Source organism: Chiloscyllium plagiosum, chromosome 11, assembly GCF_004010195.1.
Source record: "Chiloscyllium plagiosum isolate BGI_BamShark_2017 chromosome 11, ASM401019v2, whole genome shotgun sequence".
Lineage (NCBI taxonomy): Eukaryota > Metazoa > Chordata > Chondrichthyes > Orectolobiformes > Hemiscylliidae > Chiloscyllium > Chiloscyllium plagiosum.
The window spans coordinates 86,609,299-86,626,517 of NC_057720.1; the positions used below are offsets into that span (position 1 = coordinate 86,609,299).

The 17,219-nt window shown below is 44.6% G+C and overlaps 1 protein-coding gene across 2 annotated transcripts in view; it reads left to right on the forward strand.

Annotated features, from left to right (window-relative positions):
- The window catches only part of LOC122554652 (pappalysin-2-like), a 404,730-nt gene that overhangs the window by 266,421 nt on the left and 121,090 nt on the right, over positions 1-17,219 (forward strand). For both annotated transcript variants that reach the window (XR_006313051.1, XM_043700014.1), the window contains exon 16: positions 8,070-8,283. Coding sequence is in view for 1 of the 2 variants with exons in the window: in XM_043700014.1 (XP_043555949.1) it covers positions 8,070-8,283 (214 nt within the window). In the remaining variant the exon portion in view is untranslated. The remainder of the gene's footprint in view (positions 1-8,069; positions 8,284-17,219) is intronic.

Genomic DNA, 17,219 nt, shown 5'->3' on the forward strand with positions numbered 1-17,219 from the left:
TTTGTTTTTTTTTGTTGTCAAATTTTGGCTATTGTATATTTGAGCTAATTGTATATCAATGTTTATATCTGAGAGTTTTGTTTATTTTTGTAAACTTGTAAAAATGTTAAATTTCTAATAAAAATATCTATAAAAAAAAAAAAAAGAGTAAAAGAGCTTAAAAATGTGTTGCTGGAAAAGCGCAGCAGGTCAGGCAGCATCAAAGGAACAGGAGAATCGACTTTCAGGGCATAAACCCTTCTTACTGAAGCCCGTAACGTCGATTCTCCTGCTCCTTTGATGCTGCCTGACCTGCTGCGCTTTTCCAGCAACACATTTTTAAGCTCTGATCTCCAGCATCTGCAGTCCTCACTTTCTCCCAGTTAAGAGTAAACCACACTCTGGTGGTTCAGGAGGCACATGTATACCAAACTAGAAAAGTATGGTGGATTTCCTTCTCTAAAGGACATTGGTGAACCAAATGGGTGTTTATTACGATCGATGAAAGATATCATCGTCACGATCACCGACAGTAGTTTTATACACTCCTTTTGAGCCTGCAATACCAGGGACCAACTGGTACAGAAAAGCAAGTTTGAATTGCAGTGTGCAATGCCAGGGCAACATAAAATAAAGCACACAAGTTAATTTTCTCGAATTAATAACCTTGATTAATTCAGTGTTCAATTTCAGTGCAACATTTTTTTTTGCTCGTCAGCTTTGGAAGCATTTTTGAGAGTTTAGTAGTTTGTCATAATTTAATGGTAAGGAGATTTTATTATCCCCCCCATCCATTCAAAGCAGACTCCTTAGAAACATTGGATTTTTCTAGATGGAATTGTCTCTACCATTTGTGGCATCCTATCCTGGTAGCTTAGATGTGCAATGTGTTTTTTTATTTTCTGTGCTTAAGCTCTGCAGAAGTATGAACATTAATATTTTCATTTTAAAGAAGAGGCAAGTCAAGCTGTAGGTGCCTCTCAGATGATAAAATTGTATATTGCATTATGTTTGAGATTGGGACCTGTATTATAGTGTGTAGAAGTAAAATAAAAGGTCAGGTGGACAAGCAGGAGGCTAGAACACAGCAAGCCAAGCAGCATCAGGAGGTGGAGAAGTGGACGTTTCAGGTGTAACCCTTCTTCGGGACTGGAGGTGGGTGTAAGGGGAAGCTGCAGATAAAGGGGTGGTGGGGGCAGGGTGGTGAAATGGGAATAGGTGAAGAAAGGTAGAGGGTATGATCTGGTTGGTCAATGGGGGGAATGACTCCCGTAGATGCTGGGAGGAGTGGAAGGGAGGGAGAGAGGCTGGGAAGGGAAGGGAGGCTATTTGAAATTGGAGAACTCAGTGTTGAGTCCTCTGGGCTGTCGGCTGCCCAGGCGGAAGATGAGGTGGTGTTCTTCCAATTTGCAGTTTGGTTCGTTGTGGTAATGGAGGAGGCCAAGGATGGTCATGTTGGAAAGGGAGTAGGAAGGGGATTTAAAATGGGTGGTGACTGGGAGGTCCGGTCGGCCCCGGGAGGTCCGGTCGGCCCCTGCAGGCCCGGCTGAGATGCTCGGTGAACCGTTCCCTAAGTTAACGTTTGGTCTCCCCGATTGTAGAGAAGACCACATCAGGAGCACCTGATGCAGTAAACTAGGTTGGAAAAGAAGTAAAATGTCAAGCCAAAATCAAGTGATAATTCATCATGGAGGAGGAAGAGCAAGGCAAGAGAAGAATTTTAGGGTGGAATTTGTGTAGGGGATTGGAAAAGGGAGAAAAGAGGCAGCACTGAAAATGGGCTCACTGGTTAGCATTGCTGCCTCACAGCACCAGAGACCCCGGTTCAATTCCAGCCTTGGGCAACTGTGTGGAGTTTGCATATTCTGCTCGTGTCTGCATGGGTTACTTCCAGTTGCTCTGGTTTCCTCCCACGGTCCAAAGTTGTGCAGGTTAGGTGGATTGGTCATACAGGTTGGTCTGCTATAATGTGACAGTTGTGTTCCTTTAACACATTGTGCTATGGAAAATTGCACTGTAGAAGATCGCTAATAGAAAGTCGCTATATCCATTCAGTAGAAGGTTCATGTTATCCAAACAATGTCCACAGTTGGTGAATCGTGTTATAGCCAATTCTCACTTTTGGAATACACGTTATAGTAGCACGACCTGTACTAAATTGTCCATAGTGTCCAGGAATATGCAGGCTGGGTGAATTAGCCATGGGAAATGCAGGGTTACAGGGATAAGGTAGGGGGCATGGGTCTGAGTGGGCTGTTGTTCAGAGGGTTGGTATGGACTCAATGGGCCAGTGGCCTGCCTCCACACTGTAAGGATTCTACAAAGATTCTCTGAAAAGAACTTCCATTTATATGGAGCCTCTTATATCTTCACGATGTTCCAATGTGATCCTCGGCAGATTACTTGCATTGCACCATCACTCTGTAGGCAAATATAGCAGCTCAACTACAAAGCCCCACAGCTCATATAAAAGAGCATAACAAGTAATTAGTCTAATTTTCTAGTGTTGCATGAGATGGGAATATTGACGAGGACATCACTGGCAGCAACTGGAGAAAGAGAAACAGAGTGAATGATTCAGGTGGATGAAGTGAGGAAAAGTGATACTTTTTTTTTAACTAGATGTTTAAACAAAAAAAGCTGATTCTTCTAGTTTAGCCTTTGATGACATACCCAGCCATTGGTTGTCCTTTACTAGTTGTCAAAAGAAGGTTGCACTGAACCCCTACCCTTTGATTTGCTTCAGTGCTTGGTAAAGGCTTGATAATACCAAGTATTGACCAGGCTATAATTGGGAGCAGCTAAGAGTCAATCACATTGGCATAAATGTGCCTCGGCTACACCAGCTTCTACAGCTAGAGCCCCTTCCCAAGGTTCTTACAGCAGCTTTGTTAATCAACTTGCAACTCTTCTTGTCTGGAAATTTTTAGACGTTCTATTTAAATTCACATTTTGAAATTGCCACAGTTTGATGTGGACTCACGTTCTCTGAATTATTAAAATAGTTCCACTGATATAAGAATCAGTTTAATAATCAGGTCATGACCACCTCCGTTCTCCTCTCATTACCACTTCACAGATGGCAGGTTTTAATGCCCTTAAGAGTTCTTGATCAGCACACCTACTGTTGGCAAATGTTTTATCCTGCCAGTATAGCAGGTGAATGTGCCAACCTGTGTCCACACAGCTTTATGTAGCTGTGCTGCCAAAGTATGAATGATCAGTCACTTGTTGTATACAAAACCAATTTATGTCAGCACTTTTTTGACTAGCACAAAATGTGATGATGGTCCTCATCACGTTAATATGAATTGAAGGGCTGAATCTTCTTAGTGATAGGCTTTGAGGTTAGGGAACAGGGAAAATAGGGGCTGGCTCCCATTTCAGTGTAGCTCCCCAAAGCATTCCTGCCACTGACGATGCTTTCCTACAGGTGGCCTATCATGTGGACCACAACTTCTGTTGCTCAATTCCAAATGATTCCCAGCTCAGTGAGGGGCTTGAGGCAGGCTAGAGAGCCCCTCAGAATTGGAGGCATAAAGTGCAAAGCTTTAATCAATATAATGCTGACATTGTGACCCATATGGACCCAATGGATGGAGTTCCCCTTCAGGGTGACCAACTTGATGGGGAGTCCAGTCAGGGTACCTTTGCATTGACATGCTCTCATGGTACCTAACCTGGCTCAGCAAACGGTCTCCCAGTGGGACTGTCATGCCTACAGAGCAGCTGGCAATGTGATTGGGTGGGCAGCATCTGAAATCCATCCACTGACTTTAATTGGAAGGCAAGTCCAGTGGTGACCAATTAGGACGCCCCCCTCTCAGGATATTGCTTCTCAATCTTGCTGTTGGCAAGTAGGATCTCGAGGGGAGGTGATGGACTAGTGGTAAAGAGGTCGTAGAATCCCTACAGTATGGAAACAGGCCCTTCAGCCCAACAAGTCCACACTGACCCTCCGAAGAGTAACCCATCAAGACCCATTCCCCTACATTTAACCCCTGACTAATGCATTCAACTTACACATCCCTGAATGCCATGGGACAATTTAACATGGCAAATCACCTAAGCTGCACATCCATAGATTGTGGGAGGAAACCAGAGCACCCGCAGGAAACCCATGGAGACACAGGGAGAATGTGCAAACTCCACACAGACAGTCGCCCGAGGCTGGAATCAAATCGGAGACCCTGGTGCTGTGAGGCGGCAGTGCTAACCACTGAGCCGCAGCGTCACCCCTATTGCTAGATTGTTAATCCAAATACCCAGGTATGTCCTGGAGGTCTGAGTTCAAATCCACAGCAGATGGTTGAATTTGAATTCCAGAAAAAAACATGTGCAATTAGGAACCTAATGATGACCATGAAACCATTGTCAATTGTTGGAAAAATCCATCTGGTTCACTAATGTGAGCCTTCCTTTTGGGAAGGAAATTGCCATCCTTACTTGGTCTGGCCTACATGTGATTCCAGATCCACAGCAATATGATTGACTCTGACTCTGACTCTGAAATGCCCTCTGGGTAATTAGGGAAGGGCAATAAATGTTGACCTAGCATGTGATGTCATCATCTTGTGAATGAATAAAGAAGGATCCTATTTGACCCTCTTGTCAGTGTCCTCGAGCAGTGTCAATCATGTAACTTCACTTCTTACACTCAGCAGAACAGACCTGAATTCATAGAACATAGAACAGTACAGCACAGTACAGGCCCTTCAGCCCTCGATGTTGTGCTGGCCTTCTATACTACTCTAAGATCAGACTAACCTACATACCCTTCATTGTACAATCTTCCATGTGCCTATCCAAGAGTCGCTTATGATGCATTGAAATTCCAGTAAACCTTTCATTACTCACTGGTTAGGCTTTAGCTGGTTTGTTGTATTCAGTTCTGTGCACCACTTTGGGCAGAGTGTGGAGCTAATGTCTCAGAATGATACCAGAGATGAGCACCTTAGTTGTATTCAAAGACTAAGTGGAGAATTTTCATTTGCCCTGTTGTGTGAATGTGTTCCATCCTTAACTAAGGAAAAGAGCACCTTAAGTCTTAGATTAGTTCGACAATTGGTTGCCAAACCATTTTTCACTAAGGGACCCTCCTGACCTTTAGTAGGTGACCAGTTACTTCAGTCAGTTGTACTTTTAGGCTTTAATTAGTTAGCACTTATTTTATTCCCTTGTTCTATATCAATGGCACAGAACTGTTTAGACACTAAAACATAAAACTTTGTTCACTCTCCTATGCAGTAGATTGTCAATTGCTATGTAAAGCGACGGAATAATTAACTCCTCCTTGCTAATTATTTCACTAACACAGAAATACATAGCCAGTTAAGAATCTTCCACATTCATTTTGAAGATTACACAAGATATTTTCTCTTTTTAGTTTTCAAGGGTTTCAATAATTGTTCCTGGAGCTGAGGAGAATTTAAATTCCAAAGGCTGCTAATGTGACAGGCATGTATGTGCACCCAAACAGCACTTCACAGGAAACATTATGCAACAAGCTGCATAAAACAATGTTGGTGAAGATGTTCTAAAGCTTTGTCAAACAGATGGCTTTTAAGGAGTGCTTAGGTAGGGTAGGGAGGACTCTGCAGAGTTCAGGAACACAGATACCTCCATACTGTTGCTGGAGGAGATTACAGAGTAGGGAAAGATGGGACCATGGTAAAAACCAGAGTGAAATTTTTACAATCAAGGCCAGAAGCTGATGTAGGTCAGTGAGTACAGGGGTGACAGGGAAACGGAACATGGTGAGAATTGGAGACAGGCAACAGAGATTCAGACGAACTTGGGTTCAGGGAGTTACTGCATTGACCTGCCTATCCCTCTGCATGTACCTGAGGTTATTAGGTGACCTTTCAGTTGCTGGTCATGCTACGGGTGGCTACAGGTGAATGTTGACTGGGGATGTGAGGCATAAGACCATGTAAAGATCATTCAGGCACTCCAGGCTGTTCCACCATCAATTTAAATGATTGCTGGTCTGTGTGTAACTCTGTTTTGAAGTCTTATATATTTTGTATCCCTGATGATGTTGGGCCACAATGAAGAACTCATCTACATCAGCAGAGAGTAACACTCTGTTACCTACTGGCAGTTACATGCCACAGCCTGTATTTTGCTGACTTTCAGAAAGCACCTATTAGTGACACAATGTGGTCAGATTTACCAGATTTGGTGACTATCCATTCTGCGACCTCATCAAGGTTCCTGGTGTTGCCTGAGTGTAAAAGCATTGGCTCTGCAATATCTAACTCCCAGGATGTAATGGACAACCTTCAAGTGCTGCTGACAACATTCAAACCCTCAAGACACTAAGCAAGCTATACTATTATAACTAACCCATCAACACTGGGGGTATGTAGCACTGTCTCTGGGTATCTAGAGGTGGGCATGGTAGGATTTAAACTCTCATTCTTTGAGCCTTCAGTGTATGTTTTCAGCTATACAAACCTTCATGGCAATTCTAGAAACTTTAACACAATTGCAAGTACTAGAAACTGCACAAATTAATAGGTAGGACCCTGTTTTCTTGCAGAGAAATAGAACATGTACACACTTTGCACTTGTTTCAACTCAACAAAATGGATGACAGCTATTCTCATTCATGCCTTTGGGCAAGATCTTGACCATTCTATTTAGCCTGCCTGATTTAATGTTCAAACAAAATTTGGCAGTTAAACGTCACTCGTCATTAACTGGTACATTCATCGTGACAAAACCTTTACTGTTCTTAGGCCACTTGCCAACCAGTCAGCACCCTTTTCTTATGCAGTTGTTTCATTTGAAATTTGGCATTCTGGTATAATCCTGATGAGAGCGTGATGCTTTCGTCAAAACAATTTGTGAATCCTTCCAATGTATGCTCGTGACAGATAGCAAGAGTGGGAGACATTCCTGGTTAACTATGCGATGGGAAGAACGCACAGCCTTGGCCATCACCATCCACAGGCACAGAGTTATATTGTGTATAGAAAACTGTGTGTTGGACTCCTGGGGGGGAGAGGAGGGGGGCAGGCTGTTGGTATGGTTATCTGTGGATCACACGCGATGCTCACAGCATGGGATTGGACCTGCCTTCCAGTTGGAGTTGGATTCGGGACCTTGCTGCCTCGCTTTTACCCACATTGGAGGTTGTGGAGCTCAGGGGTGGGACCTGCCTTTTAGCAGGAAAGTGAAGAAGATCGACTGAATTGGAATCCACTTCTGAGCTGCCAAATCTGCAGGCATTCAGTGCATTGTCAGCAGCCATTTCCAGCTGGGGTTTGTGTAATGTCTGAATGTCAGGCCGATGGTCAATTGCTGAAACACTGGAGCCCTCTAGCTTTGGAACTAGGCTACCTGTAACCAAGCAGGGGCATGTCACTGCTGGAAACACTGACTCTGCAGGACTTCACTGCTGAACGACTGACTCAAGTTGTCTGAATGGGAGGGCAATCTTTCATTGTCCCTCTGATCAGCGGCACAGTGTCTCTGGCGAGAGCCAGATTTGCAGAGGGTTTATTGGGCAACGTTGGCCAATCAAACACGTGGAAAACCATGAGTTCACCGTGAGGTTAATGGCTATGGCCCTGTGCGCAGTCTGAATGGCAAATGTGCGCGTCTGAGCAGCAGGATAAACCTTTCCGATGCTCGAATGCACTTGTGAGAGGGAACACGTTCGGCAGTGAGTGAGTTAAACTGTTTCGGAGACTGTTGAGGAGTGAAGTTCTGCCAAGCTGCTGCTCAGAACAGTGTCACCGTTCATCAGCATTGTCCTTTGATTGATCAGTGGAATAACGCTGGGCTTTTTGCAAACATATGGTTCCGATTTGGAATTCTGTGTTTCGAGGGTTTTATGTTTGTGAAATATGCTGTTGTCATAACCTTTTAAAATCCCAAGAGCTGCCAACAATTTATACCTAAAATAAAACTCTGAGTATGCATTAAAATAGCACTGGGGGGGAAGGGGCATTCTTCACATCTTTAGATGGAGGCATGTATGCATGATACCTGTGCATGTTGCAGGTCCCTTATGTTAAGCTGCAGGATAGAATCAAGAGAATGATGAAGCTGCCACTCTATTCATTGCTTTTTCTCTTCAGGAGAGAACCACTCATTGATGTGTATGGCAGATGGCTTGTGGTCACTGCCCGAGGCGTACTGCAAGGTGGAATGCCATACACCGCCACCAATCGCTAATGCCAAGCTGCTAGTGCCAAAGTGTCAACAGGGAGCTCATGACGTTGGTTCTGTCTGCAGATACAAGTGTGCTCCTGGCTACTACGTCCGTGGGAATCCCGACAAGAGATCCAGAAAGTGAGTAAGCCTTCCTCCACTTCCTCTAGACCAGAAAACGAGCAGCCCAGTCTGAGTTCAAATGGTGAAGCTGTAACCGGAGTCCTCAGGATGCCCTCTGGAGGGAACAGGCTTGCCCAGAGTTGAGTTTAACGGCTGCAGGGCAGGTAGGGAATCCGGAGTCTGTCTACATCATCCTCACTCCACATGCTCAGGAAGGTCTGTGTTTGTAAATGCAACCTTCCAACTCCCAGAGGAGCTTGAGTATGTGTTTGTGTTCCACCACTGGCTGCTGCAGCTCTAGCTACAGAGGGTTTCTGTCCTGATATTCCCTGTCAAAACCATACTCCTCGTCTAAGATGCTTCTTCAAACCTTTTCTCTTTGACCAAACGTATCTGTTTATATGACTCCGTGCCAAATTCTGCTCGGTCATCGATGCTCTGAAATACCTTGCAAAGACTGTTTGAACAAGCTGTGTAAATACAAATTATTTTCTGTGAGCCTGTTTGCATTTGTGTGTGTATGTGTGTGTGTGTGTGTGTCTCTGTTTGTGTGCCACTGTGTCCATGCATCAGTGTATTCTGTTACCACTTATGCTGTGAAAGATTCCAAATCTGTTTTGAGTTTGCCTGAGCTCTTGTAGAGGCTGTTTAACTTATCTGCCCACACTGTGCAGGAGCTCAGTCAGAACAATATAACATATAGTGTATTATAGTTTCATTCATCCCATTCCACAGTCAGCACAACTGATCCGATCAGGTTAGAGACAGAGCTCCTAACATTAGTGGATAGTATTGTGCAGTGCAATGAATTCATAAAGAAAGCTGCAGTCTGTACTACTCAATGCTTGAAAGCACACATGAAACTGGACAGTGATGAAAGCGAGAGGAGAGATACCTTTCACGTATTCTTGAACACAAATCTCCCATGAATGTATCAGAAGAAATCTGTATGTGAAATACAGGGCCACAGATGTAGACCCCAGGACATGAGTGTGCACTTGAAGATTGTGGCCTGTTCAGTGGATCATGAATGTTTTGAGCAGAAAACTCAAGGAATTAATGCCAAGACAAAGGGGCCAAATTGATCTGAAGAAGTGGTGTGAGCTAGAAACAGTTCCGTGGTCTTGTATCATCTGATGAAGGAGCGGCGCTCCGAAAGCTAGTGCTTCCAAATAAGCCTGTTGGACTATAACCTTTGTTGTGCGACTTTTAACTTTGTACACCCTAATCCCACACCAGCACCTCCAAATCAATCTTGTATCACAAAGACCTTGTTATGTAACATATGATTGAGACCTGTGGATCTGCCCAGTGAGAGTCCACACTGACCTATAATTAGCAGTTCATGTAGAGAACCTTCACAACGCTATTATGTTAGCCACTGATTATATGCAATATAAGTAGAAGGGGTAGTTTGACCAACTGGACATACATAATCAGGTTTCCTTGCTATCTATTGCCTCTTCCCCCTTTCAGTTGTTCTCTTGTCCTCTTCCCTTGTTACAGTCTTCCTTCCTCTCTGTTCTGATTCTGGCAGAAAGAGGTGGCCACTGACTGATTCTTTCGAGTGATGGATCCAGATACAGTCAGGACCTGTGCTGTCCCCTGTCCAATACTGAAAGCTAACGCCAAATTCTTGAAGTCAGTGCTCCCAAGAGTGAAAACAGCAAGAAATTGCCCCAGAAACTCCTGGACCTTGACAGCCACAACACATCTTATATTCATTGAAATTAATTCAATTACTGAAACAGAGTTTATTCATAGTAATGTTCACTGTATTACTTGGAAATAATTGTTTGTTCTTCAGACATTTGGTGTTCTGGGTACAATATTACACGCTCACATATGTTTATACTCCACTCTCCAAGTCTGTCTGTCTGGAGTATTGGCTTTACTGGCAATTCGCAGCTGGTTTTAACCCATTTTCCCTACTGTTAGCTGCTTTCTGGTGATGAGAGAGAAAATGCATTGTGTCCACCTGCATGACTTGTGTGTGCATGAACTTGAAAAAGGGTATGTGAGCAGGGACATGTGAGTGGTTATGTACATAAATGCATTTAACCTGTGTGTGTGTGTGTACCGAACTGTGACATGTACAGTCGTGCTGGGAGGTCTGGGTCAGGCAATAAGAAGCACACTTGCAGCAATGATGTCTCCTGTTTCACCACAAGGGCATGTACTTTTACTACAAAGAGGTATGTTGCAGTGAGGTGCTCCAATTTCAAGGGGAATTCCTTCTAACAGAGTGCAGTGAATGGAAATGGTTCACAATCCTGTGAAGGGGTGACAAGAGACAACCTTTGAATCTAACGCACCGAAGTTGTTATGAGACTGTCCAATCCAACTGAGCGAGAGGGTAAATGTAATTGGCATCACATTGTCCCTGAACTGTTCCCCTTTCCCCCTCTGTATGTATTGGTGTCATGACTTAGTGCGCATGGATTAATTACTATCAATCAGCTTTACCCGTTCATCATGCTTCTTTGTTCTGTTAGCAGCTTTTTTTGCTTCCAGCCCCTCAGCAGCGATTGACTTTCTAGTCTCTTCTCTTCAACAGAGCAATTGGCAAAATTGATTGGATTATCAGCCTCTTTAGTTGGAGAACATGTTAATGGGTTCTGCTGTCTAGCAGAGAGTGTGGGATGAAACAGCAGGGGGAGCTATTCTAGGATGGGGAGGAGGAATATAATCAAAAATCCTCTCATCTTTCCTGTAAACTTCCCAACCATTCCTGCTCCGAACTCCTGCTTTCCAGTCCCTCACTCTTCAGTATATTGCTGCTGCCTTCTCAACATTCCTGTACTTCTGTGTTCATTCCTAGAAGAATCTGGGCCAGAACCTGATCTCTCTGTTAGTGTTAATGCCAAGCAAGAGAGCGTTGGGGTTAATTTCTTTTGAAGGTGCGGGTGGGAAGCTAACTGGACTGAATCACCCTAGTCATTTTACAACACTCTCGGTGTGAGCTTCTTGCAGAGAGAGAAGATGGTGGACTGACCGAATCCTAGTAGCTCCCACTCATCAGATTAGCTGTCAGAACCACATTCCTTCAGTCCATCCACTCTAGTGCAGTGTCTGAACATCGAACAGTGAAAAGTACAGCACAGAACAGGCCTCTTGGCCCACGATGTTGTGCCAAGGATTATTCCTAATCTAAAATAAAATAACCTAACCTACGCACCCCTCAACTCACTGCTGTCCATGTGCATGTCCAGCGCTCGCTTAAGTGTCCCTAATGCCTCTGCTTCCACCATCACCTCTGGCAACGCATTCCATGCATTCACAACTCTCTGCGTAAAGAATTTACCTCAGACATCTTCTCTATACCTTCCTCCTAATATCTTAAAACAATGACCCCTCATGCCAGTCAATCCTGCCCTGGGGAAAGGTCTCTGTCTATTGACTCTATCCATGCCCCTCATTACCTTGTATACCTCGATCCTCCTTGTCTCCAGAGAGGAAAGTCCAAGCTTAGTCAACCTCTCTTCGTAAGACAAGCCCTCTAGTGCAGGCAGCATCCTGGTAAACCTTCTTTTCACCCTCTCCAAAACCTCCGTATGTTTCCTATAATATGGCAACCAGAACTGGATGCAATATTCCAAGTGTGTGGTCTCACCAGGGTTTGTAGAGCTGCAGCAAAATCTCACGGCTCTTAAACCCGATTTCCCCCTGTTAATGAAAGCCAAAACACCATATGCTTTCTTAACAACCTTATCCACTTGGGTCGCAACTTTGAGGGATCTATGTACTTGCACACCCAGATCCCTCTGTTCCTCCACTCTGCAAAGAATCCTGTCTTTAATCCTATATTCAGCACTTAAGTTCGACCTTCCAAAATGCACCTCCTTGCATTTATCCAGGTTGAACTCCATCTGCATCTTGTCTATGTCGCGCTGCAGCCTGCAATAGCCCTCGATACTATCAACAGCACCTCCAACCTTTGTGTCATCAGCAAACGTTCTAATCCACCCCTCAACCTCCTCATCCAAGTCATTTATAAAAACTACAAAGAGCAGAGGCCTAAGAACAGAGCCCTGCGGGACACCACTTGCCACTGACCTCCAGGCTGAATACTTTCCAACTACAAACACTCTCTGCCTTCAGTCAGCCAACCAATTCTGAATCCAGATAGCCAAATATCCTTGTATCACATACTTCCTGACATTATGAATGAGCCTACCATGGGAAACCTTATCAAATGCCTTGCTGAAGCCCATATACACCACATCCACTGCTTGACCATTGTCGACTTGTCTCGTCACCTCCTCAAAGAACTCAATAAGATTTGTGAGGCATGACCTGCCCCTCACAAAGCCATGCTGACTGCCTTTAATCATGCTATGCTTTTCCAAATATTCATAAATCCTATCCCCCAGAATTCTTTCCAAAACCTTGCTGACCACAGATATAAGACTGACTGGTCTGTAATTGCCAGGGACTTCCCTATTCCCCTTCTTGAAAAAAGGAACAACATTTGCCTCCCTCCCATCCTCCGGTACGACTCCCATGTAGAGTGAGGAGGCAAAGATCTTCACCAGCGGCTTAGCAATCTCCTTTCTTGCTTGCCAGAGCAACCTAGGATTAATCTGGTCTCGCCCTGGAGACTTATCAATCGTAATGTTTGTCAAAATTTCCAGCACATTAACTTCATCAGTCTTGTTCTGTTCAAGCCTGTTACCTAGCTCCTCAAAGTTTTCATTTGCAAAAAGTCCCTTTCCTTAGTGAAAACTGAAGCAAAAAACTCACTTCCCCTATCTGCTCAGACTCCACACTATCCCTGATCGGCCCTACCTTCTTCCTGATCATTCTCTTATTCCTCAAGTATGAGTAAAATGCCTTTGGGTTCTCCCTAATCTTCTTGCCGAGCCTTTTTCGTGCCCCCTCCTGGGTCTCCTCTGTCCATTTCTGAGCTCCTTTCTATTAAACCTGTAATCCTCTAATGCTGTGCTAGATCCTTGCCCCCTCCACCTTACGTAAGCTGCCGCCTTCCTTTTGATGAGAAGCTCCTCTGTTCTTGTTATTCAAGGCTCCTTAATCTTACCCCTTGCCTGTGTCAGAGGAACAAATTTGGGCATCACTCGCAACAACTGCTCCTTAAACAGTCTCCACATGTCAATTGTGCTCTTCCTGTGGAACAATTACTCCCAATCTGTACTTCCCAATTCTTGTCTCATAGCATCATAATTTCCTTTTCCCCAATAAAATATTTTCCCTTGGTAACTGCTCCTTTCCCTCTCCAAGGCTATGGTAAATGTGAAGCAGTTGTGGTCACTGTCACCAAAGTGTTCTCCCACTGCGAAATCTGACACGTGTCCTGGCTCGTTGCCGAGCACCAAATCCAAAATGGCCTCTCCACTCGTCAGCCTGTCTACATACTGAGTAAGGAAACCCTCCTGAATGCACCTGACAAAAATGGCTCCATCCAAGCCATCTGCACTAAGGAAGTTCCAGTCAATATTGGGAAAGTTGAAGTCACCCATAACAACAACCCTGCTACATCTGCATTTTTCCAAAATCTGCCGATGTATGAGTTCTTCAATCTCCCTACTGCTAGTAGGTGGTCTATAGAAAGCCCCCAATGAGGTAGCTGTTCCCTTGCTATTCCTAACTTCGCCATACTGACTCAGTAGACAAACCTTACTCGACAACCTTCATTTCTGTAGCTATGATGCACTCTCTGATTAGCAATACTACACCCCCTCCTCTTTTTCCACCCTCCCTGTTTTTTTTAATTGTTCTAAACCCTGGAACATCTAGCAACCATTCCTGCTCCTGTGAAACCCACGTCTCTGTTATGGCCACAACATCATAATTCCAAGTACTGATCCATGCTCTAAGTTCAGCACTCTTATTTCTGACACTCTTTGCGTTAAAGCAGACACACTTTAACTGATCCCTTTGTGTCATCACGTGAAAAACCTTCCTGATAGATTCTCTACATCCTGTCGTTGCACCATCTACAATTATCCCCCTCTCAGATTTGTAGCTCTGGTTCCCATCCCCTTACAAACTAGTTAAACCCTACCAAACCACACGAGCAAATCTCCCACCCAGGACATTTGTGTCCCTCCAGTTCAGGTGCAACGCTTCCTTGATGTACAGGTGCCACCTTTCCCAGAAGGCATCCCAATGGTCTAAGCATCTGAAATCCTCCCACCTGCATCAACCTCGCAACCAGGCGTTAAGCTGCACTCGCTGCCTGTTCCTTACCTCACTGTCTCGAGGCACTGGTAGCAAACCTGAGATCACTATTCTACTTGTCCTGGTCTTCCAACCTAACTCTCTGTAGTCACTTTTCAGATCCTCCATCCCTTTCCTGGCTATATCATTGGTGCCAATATGTACCACGATTTCTGGCTGCTCACCGCTGTGCTCTTCCAGCACCACTGATCCACAAAATCTCCTGTCAATCCGTCTAACTATTGAGTCCCCTACCACTTTTCTATTCTTTTCTATTCTTCCCCACCCGCCCTTCTCTTCTGAGCCTCAGTGCCAAAGACCTGACAATTATGGCTTTGCCCTGGTAGGCCGTCCCCACCAGCAGATTCCAAAACGGTATACATTGCTGAGGGGAACGGCCACAAGGGATCCCTGCTCTGACCGTCGATTCCCTTTCCTCTCCCTGACTATAACCCGGCTGTCCTTATCCTGTGTCTGAGGACTGGCCACCTCTCAATTTCTCTCGCAGCCTCCCGGATGATCCGCAGTTCATCGGGCTCTGGCTCCTGCTCCAGTTCCCTAACTCAGTTTTCCAGGAGCTGGAGTTGGGTGCACTTCCAGCAGATGTGGTCGGTAGAGACATGTGCAGTGTCTCTCACCTGCCACGTTCTGCAGGTGGAACATGCAACTGCCCTATCAGCCATACCCTGCTAATCTGAAAGTACACACAGGACTAAACAAAGAAGAGAAGAAAATAAAAAAGAGAGAAAACCTGAAAACTTACCAATTTTACAGACTCTTGGTAAAGTCAGAGGAGGTGGGTGGGAGGAAGGGAGGCCCTACAGTGTAGGGTCTCGGGGTTAGGTCTCACCCATTTTAAAAAGATAAAGTCTGAGTATTTGCATTTGGGCTATAGCAGCAGAAGTAATCTCGTTCTGCTGAACCCTTGAGTAAAGGCCAGCCCTGTGCTATAGCTTTCGCTCCAGTTCCGGCAACCAACCTTATGGGGCAGGTGCAGAGCTTAAGGCGATTCACTGGAGTGGTCCCAGGGTCAGGAGGCTTCGATCACATGGACGACTGGAGGAACTGAGAATATTCTTGAAGGAGTAGGGAAGTTTTAATAGAGATATTCAAAATTGTGAAGGCTTTTGAGATATTGAAATAGAGGGGAAATGTTTCCACTGGCAGGAAGATGGATATGAAGAGGATACTGAGTGAGTGAATATAGGTTATACAGAGTGACAGGACTCTACCTTTTGCAATGAATGTACAGCACTTTACATTTGAGATTGCCAATATCATTACCTTGGACATGCATTTAAGGAAAGTATCTTCATGGTTTGGTTCTTTTCTGATAGAATGTGGGGCCTTGCACCGATGCATATCAACTCCTCCCTCTCAATTCCTAACTTCTCATCCATTATTAATGCACGTTGTGCACATCCTTTTGGTTGATGTTAAATTGAGAGTCAGGCATCTAACAAGCGATATGTGGCGGCTTTTCTAATCATTTCCATTCCAAGGTTTCTTAGACAGAGGTGAGCAGCCTCATTTCTACATGGATTTCTCGCTCACCAAGCTGGGAGAGGAATGATCTCCAAAGAGTTTCTAACACAGCACAATCGCCACCATAAGCATGTGCCACCTGTACTCCGAAATCTATTAGGAACAAACCAGAACTTGAAGAGATACAAACATCAATCAAGTTACCCCTCACACTTCTAAACTCCATGAAGACAAACCTAACCCATCCCATGTTTCCTTTTCTCATAAGACAATCTATGGTATTCCATATGTCAGTCCAGTAAACCTCCGCTGAACACCATCCCCATGCATTTAAAGTCTTCCTTAAATAGAGAGATCAGAGCTTCACATGGTGTTGGTAATGCACTCCCACCAATGTCCTGTGCAATGTGTTTACTTTTATGTTCAATACCTCATGTAATGGAGGTATTGAACAGCATTCCATCAAACGTTTTAATCATTTGCGTACCTGCCTGTTTGTGACTTCATGCACAGGATCACATAGGTCCCTCTGCACATCAGAATGTTGCTGCCATTCTCCATTTAAATAATACTCTGCTTTTTTCATTCTTTCTGCTGTAAAGTGGCATTCAGCTGGATGGCTGTACCAGAAAAGTTTATGATGGTTTAGTCAGGTCTTCATAAAATTCACTTCACTGGTCCCCATGTAGCTATTATAATATGGTCAGAAATATTAATTGACTGAGATGTAGAAGTTGGGAGAAGCGCATTAGTGAAGTGCTAACAAGTGTTATCTTGGTTAGAGTGTTAAAGGGAAGCTGCCCCATGAAAACTTACCTTGATGGCGTATGCAAAATGCATTGCGCATTTACCTAAATTACTTAAAATGGATTCAGCATGTGACTTGCGAATCAATAATTGGTTGTACATTACTCTGGGTCTCAGTAAGTCCCAGCCTATTAACCTGTTTCAGAGCTGAAAATGTGTTGCTGGAAAAGCGCAGCAGGTCAGGCAGCATCCAAGGAACAGGAGAATCAACGTTTCGGACACAAGCCCTTCTTCAGGAATGAGGAAAGTGTGTCCAGTAGGCTAAGATAAAAGGTAGGGAGGAGGGACTTGGGGGAGGGGCGTTGGAATTGCGATAGATGGAGGGAGGTCTAGGTGAGGGTGATAGGCCAGAGTGGGATGGGGGCGGAGAGGTCAGGAAGAAGATTGCAGGTTAGGAAGGCAGTGCTAAGTTCGAGGGATTTGACTGAGACAAGGTGGGGGGGAGGGGAAATGAGGAAACTGGAGAAATCTGAGTTCATCCCTTG